The sequence below is a fragment of the Myxine glutinosa genome, chromosome 12, assembly GCF_964187855.1.
Source record: "Myxine glutinosa chromosome 12, kmMyxGlut1.1, whole genome shotgun sequence".
NCBI lineage: Eukaryota > Metazoa > Chordata > Myxini > Myxiniformes > Myxinidae > Myxine > Myxine glutinosa.
Window position 1 is genome coordinate 67,529,649 of NC_136272.1, and position 20,267 is coordinate 67,549,915.

Sequence of the window (20,267 nt, forward strand, 5' to 3'; positions counted from 1 at the left end):
ACAATGCCAGCCCTCTCCCTTCCACAGATCTACCTCTGTCCTTGTTCTTTACTGTTGTTGTGCTTCCCTCTTCCCCTCTTGTGTCCTGCTCCCTTTCTTATATGTTATGTGTTTTCCGTTTATGTCGTTGCGTTTTATGTGTTGCTCTTACATGAGCCTCGACCTTGTATACCAAAAAAAACAACTTCCGAGTTGCTACATCTTGTGATCAGTATGGAGGAACTGAGTACCCTGGTAGAGCCTGCAGTTCGTGAGCATCCTCTAGCAACCATCAATGAGCACAAGGTCAATCTCCTTTGCCACACCTCCAGGGTTGGAATACCTAGTCCAGCGATGAGGCTGTGGGTGCTGAAACCATGCACCAGCCAACCTAAGTCCATAACTTCTTGCAGATTCAAGTAAGTTAGTGTTATTCTTGTTCACAGTCCCAGATCCATGGGGACCAACACATGCCTCATAACCATCCCTGTCAGTGCCAGTTGATTCATTGAAATTCCCCAAGACTAGAAGATTATCTCTTGATCAACCTTAGACTCTACCACGGCACAGAATGTCTCCTTCACAGTGAGATTACTTGCCTCAATTGGAGCATATACAGAAACCAGAGAAATGACACCCAAGGAGTGATGAAACCTCAGTATTATGATACCATCGTTGAACGGTGTTACCTCAATTATCATGGGAGTCAGCTTCTGCGATACAGCAACAGCAACTCCTTGGGCATGGTAACCATCAGAGCGACCAGACCAGGAGTAGGTGTAACCACCCGCCACGATATCACCACTATCCGGTCTCTGAACTTCACAAAGTGCTGCAATACTGATGTTCAAACGCTGGAGCTCAAATGACAGCAGAGACAGGTGATCATCCTCTCTTAGAGCGAGGACATTCCAGGCACCCACCCAAAGGGATTGCCTCAGGTTAACCCGAGGAGAACACCGTCTAGTGAACGACACCTCAGCACCACCCCGACAACCTAACCCAGGAAGGTTAACCCGTGCTTTTCCTCCTATAATCAAATAATTTATTCGACGCCGCCAATTCAACCATAAAACAGGTTAGTACAGGTTTGCATGGTACCTGTAAGCAAGTTAAAGCATCAACGCAAAAAAAAACAACGTAAGTTATATTATTCCCTGCGGTTTTGGCAACACACACAACTCAGATCTTCTTCAAACTCAATGAGAAACTTTTTATTAAAACCTGGACAACATTATGAAGGAGCTGATAATTCTTCTTCTTGAACCTCAAAAAGCATTACAGAGAAAATCAGTGATAGATTGACCTAAGCTCGAAAGGCTCCTTTGTTCACCGCTGTTATGTCTGGGCGCATGGCGTACATAGAGCCTCACGGCTCTGTTACCACCATTAAACTTAAAAAGAAGATGAAGAAGATCCCTCTTTCTCCATATTCAACGAAGCGAAGGGCGGTATTTTGAGAGACCTGCAGTGCCAGCCCCATGGTGTTCACACACGTTGGATTAACAATGCATACGTGGCAAGTTGAAGGTGACCTCCATCTATATCTATATCTATATCTCTCTCTCTCTCTCTCCCTCTCTCTCTCATAGCAGGTGTGCCTGTGTGTGTACGTCTCTCTGTCTCTCTTTGTGTGTGTGTGTGTGTGTGTGTGTGTGTGTGTGTGTGTGTGTCTCCTTTTTCTGTTTATTCATCACCTTGCTAGTGTCCAATTGTGGCCCCACTGTCAGAACGTTGCCTTATTACCCCCTTTTTACCTGGTACCTCACTCTTACATGAGCATCGATTTGTATAAAACCCCCCCAAAAAAAGAAGCATGCACACTTACAAGAAATCACAAGTACACAAACAAACCGGGAAAAAGGGTCAAATTAATGAGAAAAAGGGAGTGTGCAAACCACACTTGCTTTGCTTGATGGAATGAAAAACGCAAAAGCAAAGGAAGAACAAAAAAGAAGAAGCTCACCTCTATATGGTGCGTAGCTTGATGATCCACGAGAGGTCGAGCTCCTCTCATGCCGGAAATGGGACTCGTGTGGGCTGTATCGCCCCATCTCATTCAAGGCCTTATTGTATGCGCGCTCTACCGGCGTTCGACTGTACGCATAGCCACCCCTGTCATCATCGCGACGCATCATACTACTCAACCTCTCCAGCTGCCTCGGTTCCCTACCATGCTCTGCCCATTGCTCCCTGGGACGATTTCTGTCCAAGTCCCTGCTGAAATAAAGCTCATCCTGGCTTCTCTGTGGACGTTCTACAAAAGGCGTTAGAGGAAAGGAGAAAAATGGACAATTCCAAGAATGACAAAAATCTGAATGGTGACAATAAATACAGTCGGACCCTGTTGTTCGCTGGGGATGCGTTCCTGGAAAGTGCCACAAATTGTGAAACCGTGAATGTGGGGGGCAATGTTTCAATGGAAAAAGCGGGGATTTTTCAAATCGCGAAAATCCACGAATGTCGAGGAACAAACCGTGAATGGCGAGGCAAAATCTGCAAATCCCGAGGCAAATCCCGAGAATGTTGATGATAATCGACGAATGTCGATGAAAATCCCACGAATGTGGACAAAAATCCCACGAATGTCAATGAAAATCCCACGAATGTGGACAAAAATCCCACGAATGTCAATGAAAATCCCGCGAATGTCGACAAAAATCCCACAAATGTCAATGAAAATCCTACGAATGTCAATGAAAATCCTGCGAATGCTGATAATAATCGACGAATGTCGATGAAAATCTCGCAAATGTCGATGAAAATCCCACGAATGCGGACAAAAATCCCACGAATGTCAATGAAAATCCCACGAATGTGGACAAAAATCCCACGAATATCAATGAAAATCCAACGAATGTCAATAAAAATCTCACGAATGCTGATGTTAATCGACGAATGTCGATGAAAATCCGGCGAATGTCGATGAAAATCCAGCGAATGTCGATGAAAATCCGGCGAATGTCGATGAAAATCCGGCGAATGTCGATGAAAATCCCGCGAATGTCGATGAAAATCCCGCGAATGTCGATGAAAATCCCACGAATGTGGACAAAAATCCCACAAATGTCAATGAAAATCCAACGAATGTCAATAAAAATCCCACGAATGCTGATGATAATCGACGAATGTCGATGAAAATCCGGCGAATGTCGATGAAAATCCGGCGAATGTTGATGAAAATCCGGCGAATGTCGATGAAAATCCGGCGAATGTCGATGAAAATCCCGCGAATGTCGATGAAAATCCCGCGAATGTCGATGAAAATCCCGCGAATGTCGATGAAAATCCCGCGAATGTCGATGAAAATCCCGCGAATGTCGATGAAAATCCCGCGAATGTCGATGAAAATCCCGCGAAGTCGATGAAAATCCCGTGAATGTCAATGAAAATCCGGTCATGCTCGCTAGGTCATGCTCGCTGCTCGTAGAAGATGTTTTTTTGCGTATGTCCAGCTGCTTTGTGCGTGGCTGGTGAAAGATGGGTTTTTATAAAAGCGTCACGCTCACGGCTCGTGAAAAAAAAAATTGCACCTGAGAAAAACTGTGAATACACGGGGTATCGGGCCGCAAATAGAGAAACAGGTCGCAATTTGTGAACCGCGAATAGCGGGGTCCGACTGTAGTCAAAAACACATCCTTCAAAGGATTAAGGAAGTTATATCCAGGCAATGCCACCCAACTCACCAATCTTGGTGTATTGTTGGTCCATAGCCCTCTGGGTCTCCACCTTGTTGGGACCTATCATGTGGCTTTTCTCCTCTGCAACCACACAACACAGTCAAACTACTGCTGTAAATGAAGCATACCCTGAAAGTTGTCACAAGCACTATCACAATGATCACCACCGCATTAACCAACCACAATGCGGTCAGTCGCAGTTTGACAAATGTGGTGTGAATGTCAGTGGATCATTTTATCTTCTGCTCAAGATATACGATATAGAACGGTCTCGTAGGACCACATTTTTTGCTGACCAAAAGTGTCGAGAGTCAAGGTGGCAAATCTTACATAGAGCGTCTTCGAGAGTTTGATAAATATACCGTGGTATTAAGAAAGGCCATTAGTGAGTATGAACAGAAGAACCAACCAGGCTAATGTTCACACCAAAGGAATGCTACTCCATGAAAGTGTGCCAATTCATGCAAAATAGTAACATTTGAAGGTTATGTTATGACAAGGCAATGCTGCACTCTGTGAGTGAGGGAAGGGCAAAATCAAAGACATCATTATCACGATAAGTACGGAATGTCTCAAGCTGATGAAAGGTGAAAACCATAGAGTAGTCAATCACGTACGCACAATCTGCTCCACAACATTATTGTTCTCAAACTCGATGAACGCGAAGCCACGGTGTCTCCCTGTGACGTGATCAAAAGGGACGTCAACATTCTTGATGGGGCCATAGCGAACAAAGTACCTCCGGAGCTCCTTCTCAGCATTGTACTTATGAAGTCCCCCCACAAAAAGCCGCGTCACACTGTTAGCATCCTACACAACCAGGAGAAACAGGAAACACATTCACAACAAACAGGACTCATCTTTGCATGGTTCACTTATAAGCTACAGATTCAGGAGAGCGAGTTGATTGCATTTAGAAACGAGAACGCCAGGCTGAACACTTTACGATTTGTAGCTCACTGATAGGCCGGATCTGCTTCCAGACTAGAACCAAAAACAAATCGGCTCGTTCTTCTCACACACCCAACATGTCCACCAAGTTTCATCAAAATCTGTCCATAATTTTGAGATATCATTCTCACAGACATACAGACAGGAGTGAAAACATAGTGTCTTTCCACCTTTGATGGCGGAGGTAAAAATTGCCGATCAATGCATCGGAGAACACTCTGATACTCATAGGCTATGTTATGCAGACTATTTTATCTGCGCATCACCTGCCATCTTATGCGTTTTAAAAATTCAATTTTAATCGCAATTCGATGCACGATTGGACTCGTGATTTCGAGGCCATTTTTCCCGGCAGAGCAGGGGTTGGCCTTTTCCGGGCACCGTGGCCCCCTTTTTGAAGCAATGTTTTATGGCCGGATGCCCTTCCTGCCGCCAACCCTGTTAGTCGCCTCTTGCGACACTATTAGACTCGTGATTGGTGGAAAGAAATAAAGCAAAAAAAAAAAAAAAAACTGAGAGGGAGAAAAGAAGAGAGCTGGAGTATTCATCCATCTTCATTACCTCCGCCACCGAAGTTGGACGATGGTTGTTTTCACCTCTGTTTGGTTGTCTGTCTGTGAACAGGATATCTCAAAAAGTTAAGGGCAGATTCAGACGAAACTTGGTGGACAGGTTGGGTGTCTGACAAGGAAGGATCAATGAGATTTTAGCGAATATCCAGATCCGATTAGATTGGATTTTGGTTTTGGTCCAGATGCAGATCTGGCCTATCAGTGGGATACAAAAGGTAAACTGTTCAGCCTGGCGTTCGGTATGCGCTCTACCGAGTGCCGTTCTAGTTCTTGTATGCGGACTTTCTAACGAAGCATCTATTGTATCACGAAGGTGGAAAAGGAATGAAGATGAAGATCAGTTTGTAGAGATTAGAGAGGCTGATGCAAAGACAAGCTGTTAATGCATAGATAAGTTATATTAACTCAGATAAGCTGTTAACCTTTGTGAAATGTTCAAAGTAAGTTCCACCCCCTAACATGTAATTCCACACATTTTGTTGGAATTCGCTCCATCCTTCTGGGAATATTTCTGAAAGACATTTCTTCACAAAGGGTCGATCTTCAACGGCAAAAACCCAAACCGCTCAATCAGATAACGACTCACACGGTGGGATCACGTGGGGGACTTGTGGTGGAAGAAACACCTATTCACTTCCCACAGCGACGCATGTGTGTGTCATACGACGAGTTAACACCAAGGTGACTTTGCAAGCACTGTAGTCTGAATCTTTATTAAAGTGTGTTAAACATTGGTTACCCAAACAACAGCAGTGATCCAACACTTACAAAAATGCGTAAATCAAAAGACCAAACCTCAACTGAGACTGCACGTTGGACGTCGACCGAGTGGTCGTTCAGGGTGTGTGGTACTGCTTTCATTATTTCATCCACCTCTTCCACGGAGTTCATGGTAACGTAACCTTTTGAGTCACTTTTGCCATCTATTATGACCTGCACACACATACACACTACGACTGTTACAGGAAGTATCCTTAGCATTGCAATGTTCAACTTTATTAACGATTTAAGAGCATCTTTTCAGAGCCGATTTAAAAAACATTTAATTAGGTGGAATGAAAACAGTAAAGAGCTACGTATGTATTGATCACATTTCCTTAAGGGTCGTCAGGGACTGAGGGTGTGGGGCAGGGTGTTCCTCGGACAACCCCCTGTACAATTTTGTGAATGACTCTACCCTGAGCAGAACATTGCACCACATTTCTGGGACTGAAGATGCCACTGCACCTGTCTCTGCAGATCTGGATAAAATAGGTCAATGGACAACACCTAAAACAGGCCACAGAAAAGATCAAGACCAGGGTAAACATCATCTGGAAACTAGTGGGCACCGGCTGTGTATCACCAGCTTGGGGGATCAGGTGCACGCACTCTTCCCACTACTAGCCTTCCTCTTGTATGCACTGCAGAGGAATACTGTTCTCCTGTTCGGGCAGAGAGCAGGCACACAAAACACTTGGACGCTCTCCTGAAAACACTAATGTGGATAATGAGCGGTACACTGAAATCAACACCCGTGCAGTGGCCCCCAGTCGTGTCAAACATCCCCCCAATTGATGTGCGCCAGAGGCAAGAACGCTGAGAGCGTTTGACGACATCAAATCCAACCCAGAGCTTCCAATCCATGAACACCTGCAGAATCTACCAAATACGCGACAAGTCACGCAAACCTTGCTGGGGCTCTGCAAATGTTTTCAGTGATGCGGAGTTTCTGGATACACAACAAACTTCCTAAAAAGAACTGGTGAGGTAGAAAACTGAAGAGTGCGCTAACTTGCCTCGCTCCTCCTGCCCTCTCATTCCTCAGTCCTCCCCGTGCCTGCCCACGTTCTTCCAGATAGTGCTCCCCGATTCTGTGTAGAACACTCGCTTCCATTCCTTCACTCCTCTATTCTCTCATCCTTTAAACAGACTCCATGTGTATGTTGGATCATGCATCTCCCTACAGCCCATCCATCAAAAGTGCTGCCCATAGTCATCTCGTGCTTTCTTCCATACTCTACATCCAGTTATGAGTGATGGTTTTGTCTCTCATCCCCTTTTATCTTCTGTCGGAGTGTGACCAGACTCTACAAATGTTGGGGGAGGGGGTGGGGGTGGGGGTGGGGGTGGGGGGGGGGGGAGAGGGAGGCTGGGGGTTGAGGGAGAGCATCAAAAGTGTTTGTGTGCGAGTATATGTGTATGTGTGTAGATTTATATGTGTGTGTGTGTGTGTGTGTGTGTGTGTGTGTGTGTGTGTGTGTGTGTGCGCGTGTGTATACGTGTGTGTGTGTGTGTGTGTGTGTGTGTGTGTGTGTGTGTGTGTGTGTATATATGTGTATATACGTGTATGTATATGTATGTGTGTGTATAATGTATGTGTGTATATGTATGATGTGTATAATGTATGTGTATATGTAAGATGTGTGTATAATGTATGTGTATATGTAAGATGTGTGTATAATGTGTGTGTGTGTGTGTGTGTGTGTGTGTGTGTGTGTGTGTGTGTGTGTGTGTGTGTGTGTGTGTGTGTGTGTGTGTGTGTGTGTGTGTGTGTGTGTGTATATATATATATATATATAAAACGATTTTTCGTACGTAATAAATAGATGACGACACCAATTGGATCGAGGACCTGAGGAGCTCGCACTCACCGCACTGTTGGTAACTTTCCCGAATTGATTGAAATAACAGCGAAGCATCATACTGGTCGTTCCAGGTTCGAGTCCATCAAGTAAGACTTTTCGCTGCTCCTAACAGTGGTGACCAGAAGGGAAGGGTTAGAACGACACTGTCAACTGGGTGGAATTGAAGGGAAGGCTGGAAGAGCCGACATGAAATTTAACTCGGACCGTAAAGTATCAACTTAAAGTGTAAACTACAGACGGGATCGCCGTGTGTATAAACGAAGAGACGCGAGTACAAAGCTTCCGTTCCGAGTGCAGGTGACAAAGTCTCGCCCAAAGCGGCACTGCCACTGCGGGCCTTGCGCATTGTGATAGTGAGGCCTAGTCAGGGTAACCGTGGAACTGTCGTTAACGAGTGCACAGAGACGTCTGATAACAACTACTCATTCTGTTTTCAAGGATTCCACGCGTCGTGCGCTTCACAAATATCGGCATCACATTCAATTGCATTTCCCATCAACACCGAAATCGAAACGATATCTTTACCGCCATGGTGAAAGGGATCACGTGACGTACAATAACCGAATATTTCACAGGTTACTTTTTGTCACAGATTTGCTTCCATAATATTCTTCCTAATTATATCGAATGATTCGGACACCCGAGATCACATTTTTTTTTTCCCCCATTCCAAAGTAAATTAATTATCCTCTTTTGAAACATCGTCACTGCCGGTTCCGGTGGTGGTGTCGAAGGCGGCGGTGTCGAAGGCGGTGGTGTAGAAAGCGGCGGTGTAGGTGGCGGAAGTATAACGCTGGTGTAATAATTATTATAGCATAATTATTATAGTGTAACGCTGGTGTTATAATTATTATAGCATAATTCTCTTATATTTATGTTTGCATATATTTATCTGCTTTAAATTAGTACTTCGAGTTAGACATTGAAATTAATTAGGCGGTGCAATGTTAAAAAAAAATTGTGCTCTTTGCAAAGCAATTTTTTAAAATAGCGAAATATGAATTATGCTTTTCTTTTATTTGTTTTTTTTGTTTTTTTGTATGCAGAATCGAGGCTCGTGAAAGAGCTAACATTTATCCCCCCCCCCCAAAAAATCAAACAGACAAACAAAATATATAAAAAGAGGGAGCGGTAGACAAGGTGGGGAGAGAAGGGGAAGCACACAAACACAACATTTGAGAGCAGGGACATCGGGAGATGTGTGGGAGGGAGAGGGCTTGGGGGGAGGAGGCGTGGGAAGGGGGTGGGGGTGGGAGTGGGGTTGGGGGTGGGGGAAGTATAAAACACAAGGCCACCAAGGACTTCCAGGAAAGAAGTTGGTATTTCAAAAAAGTGGATTTGGGGTGAAATTAGCAGGGGTAAAAAAGATCAAGGTTTTGGATGGGGGAAGACAAGAGATGGCGGTGAACAGCTGTTTTAAAGACCTGGAGGGAGGAGTGGGATTGAAGAGAGTGAGGGAGTTTGTTCCAGAGGCGGGAGAAAAGAGGAATGAAGGAGTGAAGGTGAGCAGAAAGTCTTGATTTTGGCAGTTTAACCATAAGAGGGTTGCAGGCAGATCTTGTGCGACCTGTCGGAATATTTGGGGGACAGAGCACAGAGAGAGCTGGAGGAGCAAGGCCGGAGAGGAGTCGGTAGAAGACGGAAAGACCACCAACCTGCCTGCGGTGAGTAAGTGAAAGGCCCTCCGAGGTAGCCTCATCACGGGAGATTCCAATGATTCTGAAAGCTTTGGTGTCAGCAGCGTGAAGCCGTGCTAGGTGTGTTTGCTCGGCTAGGCTTGTTTACTTATCGCGAAAATTATGTTTTAAAAACTCAAGTCTATCAGGTAATTGGTCAATACTTTGTGTGCACCTATGCAGGTCCATTAATGATCGAAAGGTTCCGATCAATGTGGACGCGATGTGACGTCATTTACTCATCAAGATGTTCGCACGATAATTGTTCATTGTGTAAAAGCTTCACTTATATGTAGATAATAACTTATTATTTACCTCGGCTGTAGTACAATATCATATAACTTACCGTTTACGAGGAAATCGAAGGAAACGGTTACGGTACAAGAGAAGGTCATTTGGCCCATCATGCCTGTACCATATCCACATTAAATCCCGCTGCCAAGCAAGCCGTTCCGTATCAATTACAATGATTACCCTCGCCAGAGGAGACGTTATAGTCAGGGCCCTTAGGGATATTTTGGTTCAAATTCTTCCAAAAGCATCAAATTTGGCGCAGATGTTGCCCATGCCATACTCTTTCGAATTTTGACGGGCGCCAAGGGCGGTATGATCCGGGGACCATACCGGTCCATCCCGCCATGTCACCTGACCTATGACGTCATAATTAGGATATGCATCCAATCACATGGCGTACTATAAGTGGTCAAAAGTTCAAAATGCATCGATCGAAAAATGAAGGCAGGGATCCATTTTTAAGGTTTTCATAAAATCAATTATGGCCGCCAGGTCACATGACCTATGACGTCATATTTATGACATGTAAACAATCATGTATACATGAACCCGGATCATGGTCGCACAAAAATTAAACACAAGGATATGGCATACAGTTCATAAAACATCAACATCCGTACCTTTGTAATTAGACTGATGAACTGCATATGCCTGAAAATGAGGAAATAGACATGTAAATATTTCCTCTAATTGTCAAAAATAAGGTCAGAGTTCGATTACCCAACCCAGAAACATAAAATGGTGAACCTCGCGTAAATCTTGACAAAAAACTCAAAAACCGACATGTTTGACTCAAAAATGACCTTTAAGATGACCTTGAGGGTTGACCTTGACCTCGAATCATCAAAATAACATCATAATTGGATTCCTCGACCTCGAAAACCCCTGAAAAGTGGTATCATACATGATTCCAACCCTTTTGGTTATTTAACTGATTTTCCTCTAATCCGGGTGGCGGCCATTTAGTATTTCGCCAATATTGGGGCCCCCCGGGGGGGGGGCGCGCTCGTCCTGGCGCCCGTCAAAAATCGAAAGAGTATGGCATGGGCAACATCTGGGCCAAATTTGGTGCTTTTGGAATAATTTGAACCAAACGGCCCCAAAATATCCCTAAGGGCCCTGACTAGTATTGCATTTGAGTCCGTTTGTTACTTACGGAAATCGAAGATTTTTCAAATATATTGGTTGGTCTTGTGCGTTAGACTGTTTGTCAGTTGCATACAGGTCACAATTTTCAACCGATCTTCACCAAACTTCACCAAACGGTAGAGTCGGTCATATGCAAGAAGCCTATTGTTTTTGGGGTCAATAGGTCAACATGGGCCAAAGGTCACCAAACTTTGTTACATTTCTAAAATGCTCAATTTTCACCTGATTTACTTTAAATGTTAAGAGGATTTGCATATCTGGTCACTGAATTGAACCACCAACTATTTTTGAAGTCAACATCTGCCAAAAGGTCAACATAGGCCAAAAGGTGAACATAGGCCAAATTTCTAAAATGCTCATTTTTCATCTGATCGACTTGAAATGTTAAGAGGATTTGTATACCAGGTCACTGAATTCAACCACCAAGTATTTTTGAGGTCATCATAGGCCAAAAACGTATTTTAGGGATTTCGCAAGTATCGTGCTATACAAGACATATTTCTTGTTCTGTCTGTTTGTTTGTCCGCACAGGATAAATATGATTTTCTCTGCAACCATTGGTCTGATTGACAGGAAATTTTCATTATAGGTGCACCTCCTCCTGTAGATTTTTATGATAATTATGACGTCATCGATGACGTCGTATGGGCGCCATCTTGGAAAAACCGAAAAATTTGCACCCAGATAGCTCTGAAAGCACTGCGTAGAGAAAATAGAGACATGGCTCATTTTAAAGAACTCTCCTTGTGTAATAACATATGTTAATTATGATGTCATCGGTGCTTCCATTATGACGTCATAATTAGACAAGTACAAAACTTCATCTGATCAAGATGAACTTTCTTGAGCGTCATCGAGGGATAAATTGGTGGGGGGGGGGGGGGGGGGAAATAATGATAACACCATCGGTCACGTGGTTCGGTCGCCATATTTGTTTTAACACAAAATCCTGAAACTACTAAAAACACGTCCTGGCGAGGGTCTGCAATCTGATTATTCTATCTCTGATATTAATTTTCTTGCATTGATGAGATGAAGGCTACACCGACGAAGAGTTTTATTTCCAACAAGACGGAGCACCACCACGGAGCACCACCACGTTACCATCATGATGTGAGAGCTTATCTAGATGCTCAGGTACCTGGAGGATGGGTAGGACAACGGGGAAGTGTGGAGTATCCTCTCTGTTTTCCTGATCCAACATACACTTTTACTTATGGAGTTCTCTGAAGGACACTGTGTACACTTGATATGGTGTACACAACAACACTGGCGAAGTTAAAGGATGAGATGGAATTAGCTTGAGCTGTTATTTCACCTGCAACATGTGCACACGTCGGTCTGCAGTATGTCATTCCAGCAACATGTGCACACCTGTGTGTCGGTTTGTGGTAAGTCGTTCCAGCAACATGTGCATACCTGTGTGTCGCTCTGTAGTAAGTTACTCCAGCATGTGCACACCTGTGTGTCGGTTTGTGGTAAGTCGTTCCAGTAACATGTGCACACCTGTGTGTCGGTATGCAGTAGGTCGTTCTCAAGAGTGCGTTGAAGCTGGTGCGGGGCATTTTGAACATTTGCGTCCTTAAAATACATCGCAGTGATGTTACACACTTCGTTAAAGATACCTTTATCTCTTGAAAATAGTAGCCCATTGTGAGCCGGGTCCAAATTAAAAAGTCCAATAAAATATTGAGTCTTTTGGATTCTTGAGCACATGCACTGACTATCAACCAATCATGAGCACATGCACTGACTATCAACCAATCATGAGCACATGCACTGACTATCAACCAATCATGAGCACATGCACTGACTATCAACCAATCATGAGCACATGCACTGACTATCAACCAATCATGAGCACATGCACTGACTATCAACCAATCATGAGCACATGCACTGACTATCAACCAATCATGAGCACATGCACTGACTATCAACCAATCATGAGCACATGCACTGACTATCAACCAATCATGAGCACATGCACTGACGATCAACCAATCATGAGCACATGCAGTGACTATCAACCAATCATGAGCACATGCACTATCAACCAATCATGAGCACATGCACTGACTATCAACCAATCATGAGCACATGCACTGACGATCAACCAATCATGAGCACATGCAGTGACTATCAACCAATCATGAGCACATGCACTGACGATCAACCAATCATGAGCACATGCAGTGACGATCAACCAATCATGAGCACATGCACTGACTATCAACCAATCATAAGCACATGCACGATCAACCAATCATGAGCAGATGCACTGACTATCAACCAATCATGAGCACATGCAGTGACTATCAACCATTCATGAGCACATGCAGTGACTATCAACCAATCATGAGCACATGCAGTGACTATCAACCAATCATGAGCACATGCAGTGACTATCAACCATTCATGAGCACATGCACTGACTATCAACCAATCATGAGCACATGCACGATCAACCAATCATGAGCACATGCACTGACTATCAACCAATCATGAGCACATGCACTGAGTACCAACCAATCATGAGCACATGCACTATCAACCAATCATGAGCACATGCACTGACTATCAACCAATCATGAGCACATGCACTGACTATCAACCAATCATGAGCACATGCACTGACTATCAACCAATCATGAGCACATGCACTGACTATCAACCAATCATGAGCACATGCACTGAGTACCAACCAATCATGAGCACATGCACTATCAACCAATCATGAGCACATGCAATGACTATCAACCAATCATGAGCACATGCACTGACTATCAACCAATCATGAGCACATGCACTGACTATCAACCAATCATGAGCACATGCACTGACTATCAACCAATCATGAGCACATGCACTGAGTACCAACCAATCATGAGCACATGCACTATCAACCAATCATGAGCACATGCAATGACTATCAACCAATCATGAGCACATGCACTGACTATCAACCAATTATGAGCACATGCACTGAGTACCAACCAATCATGAGCACATGCACTGAGTACCAACCAATCATGAGCACTCCATCCTGCACCAAGCACTAAATTAACCAATTACCATCCACAGTGCAGACCGGAAGATCTACTAGACTACCTTCACTTGGTAGACAAGATGATGATGATGATGATGATGATTTGTTAACTTCATTGTAAGCATGGGTCTCTTTTTAAATTAGTAAATCGATTTAAGTACATTGATCCTTGTAAATTAGGAAGTTGAAAAATCAATTGATCCTCTTAAATTTGATGTTGCATCACAAACAGATCAAGCAAAGAAAGGTCAACGTTGACTTATTCATATTCCACCTCGGCTTGTGTTAAATCTTGAAAGGGACCCATGACTCATCTTTGAACTGTGCAACCAATCAGAGTCCAGGGAATAATGGTGAGTCCACGGAATCTGATTCTGGTAGATTGTTGGTTGGAACCATGGATAATTCATACCATCCAGCAGAAACCCATGGCAAAATATCACGATATTAAAAAAATAGGACCACGGGTCCTGAAACTCACCTGGAGAAGGAGCAACAATCACTCAAAACCCTCACAGACCCCCTGAGACCCTGAGATTTTAAATGCCATGAACAAACTTTGGTACATCATGGGTGATGAAGGTTGTGGTCAAGTTTCGTTGAAATCGTGTGTGTAGTTTCAGAGAAGAAAGCAAATACCTATTTTGGGGGGTCAAAAAACACCCCAAAGTTCCACTTAAGTAGCGCAGATTTCGATGCGGTCAATACACCTTCGTTAGGCATCAGATATGCAGCTTTTGGCCAAGTTTCATCAAAATCGTGTGTTTGGTTCAAGTGATAACGACTGATGTGTTTACAGACTCACTCACTCACTCACTTACCTACGGACACTGCTGATCGCTTAAGCTCACCGAACTGAATTCCAGTTGAGCTAAATAAAAAGGAAGACTTTTATTATTGCGCTGCTTGAAAAAGCAAAAAAAAAATGGGAGGTTATATATTTCATAACAGCAAAGAGAAAAAAAAATCCGTGAGAGATTGTGGCAGCGGCCTTTTGCCTATACACCGCCCGGGTTCAATTTAATGTCTGATTGAAGCAATTATAATCTTCCCGGAGGTTTGGATGAATTTGAAGCAAATTTTAATCTTTTCGCTCCGAGGAGCATTTTCTTGTTTCAGGGTGTGACTAGACAAAATGTTCAAAAAAACAAAAAGCATTAGCCTATATATATATATATATATATATATATATATATATATATATATATATATATATATATATATATATATATATATATATATATATATATATATATATGCAGGGAGCTGTAATGCCCCTCCCCCTTTGTCTATCCTTGCTGCTTTACGAATTACCAAGTATAACCAATTATATGTTTTGTTTTGACTGATTGCTGTACTCTTTTATAATACTTAGTTCTTTCTTGTGCATTTAGGATGTGTAATATCCTAATAAGGAGTTCTTTGCTTGTGAGCTCTTGGCCTGTGTGGGCACAATCTCTAGTTCCCCTTCCCTGGCCTTGGAGGCAACTATTATCTCTCAGCCTCCCTCTAGACTTTGCCAATATCCTGTATTTGACACATTTATGAGTGTCCCCTCCTTTTGTACTTTCCCAACCAAGGTTTCTATACAGAAAGTTGTAAACATGTTGCCACATATGGCTGACCATCTCCTTATCTGAGTTAAACTATGAGTGGCCTTGGTGAGCTTCCTCTAACTAACTGAACAACAGGATGGGACTATGGTGGGAGGGCCAATGAGCCCATTCTGTCTCTGTATCTTGTGAGCTAAAACCACACCCGATATTCCTTATATAAAGCAAGTTTAAATCGAATCACTTCAGAGCATCTTGTTGTAGTGTTGGTCATTTCATGTGAGCTTCCTGCTTCATTCTGTTTCTCCGCAAGCTTGTGTAATCGAGTTCTAATAAATATATCCGTTGCTCCTTTTCTCTGAGTCTTCTGAGTCCCAAGTTCTAAGTCTCAATCCGACAAGTGGTGGCAGCGGTGGGATCAGTCTGTGCAATCCGGGACGCGGTCCCAGGCAAGTGAGTGGTGAGAGACCAGCTGGCAATTGATCCGGGTCAGGTGAGCTGTGGTTTTCTTTTGTTTTTCCTTTGTAGCCTGGGGGTCAGTCCAAATTGTAACCCACTCTCTTGCTCGGGTGCCGTTTGTTCCGTTCCCTGCTCAAACCTGATCCACGAACCTAAATTTAAATACGGACCGCTTGGGTCCCGGAGCAACTGACTGTTTATGGACTCGTTAGGGTAACGTTACGTAAGGGAAAGTGCCCCACGTTGGGCGCCTGTGGATAAGGAGTAATAGATCTCTGGGTTGTGAGGGTAAGGATAAGGGCGGCGTCCCGATCCGAGGCCTACCCGGGAGACGTTGGAATTATAAGTAAGGTTAGAAGTATTACACGGGCGTAGGACGCCAGGAAAGCACAGTAAGGGTAGGTTAGACAGCTGAGTAGGCGGGCGATCCTCTCAGGAGAGTAGGTAGCGTGGCTGTACCGCGAGGCGGGCGATCCTCATGGGTACAAGGCTGCGAGCCTCTCAGAGTTAGGTAGACGGCTGTACCGCGAGGCGGGCGATCCTCACGGGTACAAGGCTACGTCGGTAAACTAAATTTTCCTAGGATGGGGAACAGGATGGGTAATAAGATTGTAAAGGCAGGTGAACCGCTTAGAAATACCCCAGCATTTTTCATGTTTCGGAGGTATGGCTATGATGCTGCGAGACCAGGGAAGTCATGGGTTGCGCTGACGAAGGATTTAGGTGAACCGTGGCCCGAAGGGGGGTCTTTTGCGCTGGAAAAATTGGACGCGTTGTATGAGGCATTAGAAAAGTTGGAACAGGCCACGAAACACTTCCCGCCTGACTATTGGAAAGTCTTTGGTTGGTGGAAGGAAGAAGCGATGAAGCGACACGCAAAGTCGAAACAGGCCAGCTTGGCCGGTGAGGTAACAAAACTCAAGGGTCTGAGGAAACAGGCGAATAAAGTGCAGGATGAAGCGCTTAAAGAAATAGAGAGGCAGGCCAACGCGCGACTGATGTCGCTCGTTGAAAACCCAGACCCTGCGGTAGGGGAAGTAGTGACCAATCTACCCTCCCCAGCCCCAGACCTAAGCCCTGTCCCGGGGTTTCAGGCACCACCTATCCTTTCTGCGCTCCCGCCACCACCTCCCTATAACCCCGCTACCATCGCGCCCCAGATACCCCAGAACCACCCGAGCCAGGGAAGACCGTTTGCACAACTCGGGGCTAACGGAATAGATGACGGGACCGACATCGCAGGGTTCCCGCCACCGATAGGACCGGATGGGTTATACCCCTCACTGGTAGGCTGTAATGGGAAAGAGACCCCACTAACTACCCCATTGGAATGTCAGGAAATAGAGGGAAGGAAAACATTGTGCCCCCTACAAGTTATCGGAGTTGACGCAGCAGGTCATGGGGTTCGAGAAAGGGTACCATGGAAAGAATCCTCTTTAACGGTAATGCGGGAAAGGATTCAACATTTGCTTATTGAGGATCCACGGCAGGTAGTGCCAACCATGACGAATTGGTTTTTAGCTGGCGAGTGCGACTATCGAGACATAACTCATATGGGAGTATCCGTGCTCCCACCCAAAGTATGGGAAAGGGCTAGACAAAGAGCACACTGGCCGCACGACGATCCAAGGGCAGCAGGAGCGGCCCAGATAACACTAGTGCAATGGGAGGCACTGAAGGTCCGGCTGCTGGGTGCCATCGAACATGCGCTGTTGCCAGCAGGGGGTCCGGATTGGGGAAAAATCGGGGCCATAAAACAAAAACCAGGAGAACCAATTGGAGAGTACCGAGAAAGGTTGGAAAAGGCCATCGCGCGCTGGGGAGGACTGGGTCCGATGCAGCTGGTAGGGCTACCTCAACCATTGGTAAATCAATATCTAATCGAGGGGCTTCGGCCGATATTAAAGAAACAGGTACAGTCCGTCCTCTTCGGCTGGAAGGGAATGACAACCAACGAATTATGCGACAAACTGGAACAATGCCCGGGCTCCTCCCTAGAGGAGAAGAAGGATATTAAGGAGGAAATATTGCAAATGTTTGTCCAGGAGAAACGGGCTCAATTTAATCAAAATAAAAAGGGGGATCAGAGTCAGAACTACATACGCGAACAGTGCCAGAAGTGGGGGCCTGTTCGAGGTTTAGAGGAACATAGGAGGAGTTGTTGGCCTTCTTTCTATAGGGGCCAATTCCCCAACGGAGAGTGGATCCACCACGAAAATGAAAACTGCGACGGTTGTACTGAGGAAGACTTTGGACTAATTAATATGGACGAGGTAAAACAACAATGGACAATACCACCCCCTCTTCCCCCCCCCTCCTCAAAACCCTCAAACTTGGACTGTGCAAGGGCCCCCTCCCCAAAATTGGTATCCACCAAGACCCCTTCTCCAAACCCCTGGACCACCCCCCAATAGTGGGATGCAGAATGGACCCAGGGGGAACTGGGCCCCGCCTCGGGGTCCGCCGCAATGGCAACCAGTAAACCAGTCACAGTGGGGAGCGCCAGAACGCCGGCTGGGCGGAAGGGGAGCTGTAGAGGGACGACCTATGCCCTCCGCACCACCGGTTCCGCAGGAACCGTGCCATTATTGCAAGCAAATGGGACACTGGATACGTGATTGCCCAAAGGCTCGTAAGGGGTTTCCGCCCCAATACAATAGAGGGGCCTATTGACGGGACGCTGGCGGGTCGCCCAAGGAGTGTCCTCTTTTGACCATGACACCGGCAGAGGAACCGACCTTGATGTTGGACGTGGAGGGGAGACAATTAGAATTTCTCGTAGATACGGGTGCGACTCGCAGCACAATTAACAAGGGGCAATTGCCCTCTTTGCGCCCCATGGCGAGGAATGTTCAAATACTGGGTGTTTCGGGCTTACCCCAAGCGCTTCCTGTTTCGGAGGAAGTGCGAGTAACATGCGGCCCGCTGGAGGCTAAACATGCGTTCTTGATGACCACTACCGCCCCGACAAATTTGTTGGGACGGGACTTGTTGTGCCGATTGGGCTGTCAAATCTCATGTACAGAGGAGGGAGTTTTCGTAGACGTCGCGGAATCTAAACGCGACTTGGTAATGACGGCATTGTCTCGGCCCGGCCCCACCGTGTATTGGTGGCGCATGGATGAAGGGGCTCTGGCTACCTGGACGCATATCATAGATAATGTGTGTTTGGACAGTTCAGTTCTGAGAGATTGGCTACAACTGCACCAAATTTCGATAAAAACCTTAAAGGATAATCCACCCCATTGTACTGCGTACTATGATGCAACGGGCGAGGACGAGAATTATCGAGAAAAGGTTAAGGAAAAGCTGGGCGAGCGCACGCCTCTACACTTATCACGGATATGGATCGGCCGTGAGGGAATAGGAATCGAGGCAGTCCTAACCTCGAGTCAGCGTGCGTTGACCCAATACCCCGAAGGAGCGGTCGCCCATGTTACCCTCACCACTGCCAAGGGGTGGCCGCCGGAAAGTGTAGGTTGGATGGTGGGGCGGTTACGAGAAGTTCCCTTACAAGGTTATCGGAGTAAGAGAGGCCGCTGGACTTTGAAACGGCTCCAAAATGGCGAAGGGTTCTCAATTGACTTCAAGACACAACGGAGGGATGGAGTGTTCGAAGTAGCAGAGTTACCTCCTAAGGGCACCTATGCCATGAGGGCAGTGCTGACGGACCCGGGTGAGTCAGATTACCTCCTAGCGGAGGTGCCAGACAATTTATGGCCAAAGAGCGACGGTGAGGTTGGACGGATGCGAGACGCCAAACCTCTAGTGATAGCAGTGCAGCCGGGGATGCGCTTGCCAAATGTAAAACAGTATAAGCTACGACCTGAGGCCGACGTAGGCATAGCACCAGTAATTCAATCCCTAGTGGAACAGAAAATTATCGTGGAAACTAACAGCCCATGTAATACACCAATTTTGCCAGTGAAAAAGCCGTCAAAGGACAAATGGAGGTTTGTACAGGATTTAAGGGAGGTGAACAAGGTGATACAGGGCATACACCCACTAGTTCCAAACGGAGAAACCCTCATGAAGTCAATCCCGCCGGACGCAACATACTTCACAGTTATTGACCTTTGTTCTGCGTTTTTCTCTGTGCCCATCGCGCCTGAGTCACAATACTTGTTCGCTTTTACCCATAGGGGGCGCCAGTATACTTGGACAGTACTACCTCAGGGGTTTTCAGATAGCCCCACTCTGTTTTCCCGGGCGCTACACCGCGACCTGGCGGATGTGGAATTGAAGGGAGGGTCAGTGTTGCTGCAATACGTTGACGAT

At 45.5% G+C, this 20,267-nt stretch overlaps 1 protein-coding gene across 2 annotated transcripts in view; it reads right to left on the reverse strand.

Annotated features, from left to right (window-relative positions):
* Nucleotides 1–8,526, reverse strand: part of LOC137437497 (heterogeneous nuclear ribonucleoprotein A1) — a 28,763-nt gene extending 20,237 nt beyond the window's left edge. Inside the window, exons 1-6 of one of the 2 annotated variants that reach the window (XM_068131861.2) lie at nucleotides 8,335–8,526; nucleotides 7,816–7,914; nucleotides 5,978–6,115; nucleotides 4,277–4,469; nucleotides 3,666–3,740; nucleotides 1,946–2,236 (exon numbers count right to left, since the gene is read on the reverse strand). In XM_068131861.2, the coding sequence (XP_067987962.1) occupies nucleotides 1,946–2,236; nucleotides 3,666–3,740; nucleotides 4,277–4,469; nucleotides 5,978–6,115; nucleotides 7,816–7,914; nucleotides 8,335–8,340 (802 nt within the window). In that variant the 5' untranslated portion in view covers nucleotides 8,341–8,526. The remainder of the gene's footprint in view (nucleotides 1–1,945; nucleotides 2,237–3,665; nucleotides 3,741–4,276; nucleotides 4,470–5,977; nucleotides 6,116–7,815; nucleotides 7,915–8,334) is intronic. The other variant, XM_068131863.2, reaches the window with a different exon arrangement.
* Between the last annotated feature and the right edge of the window lie 11,741 nt (nucleotides 8,527–20,267).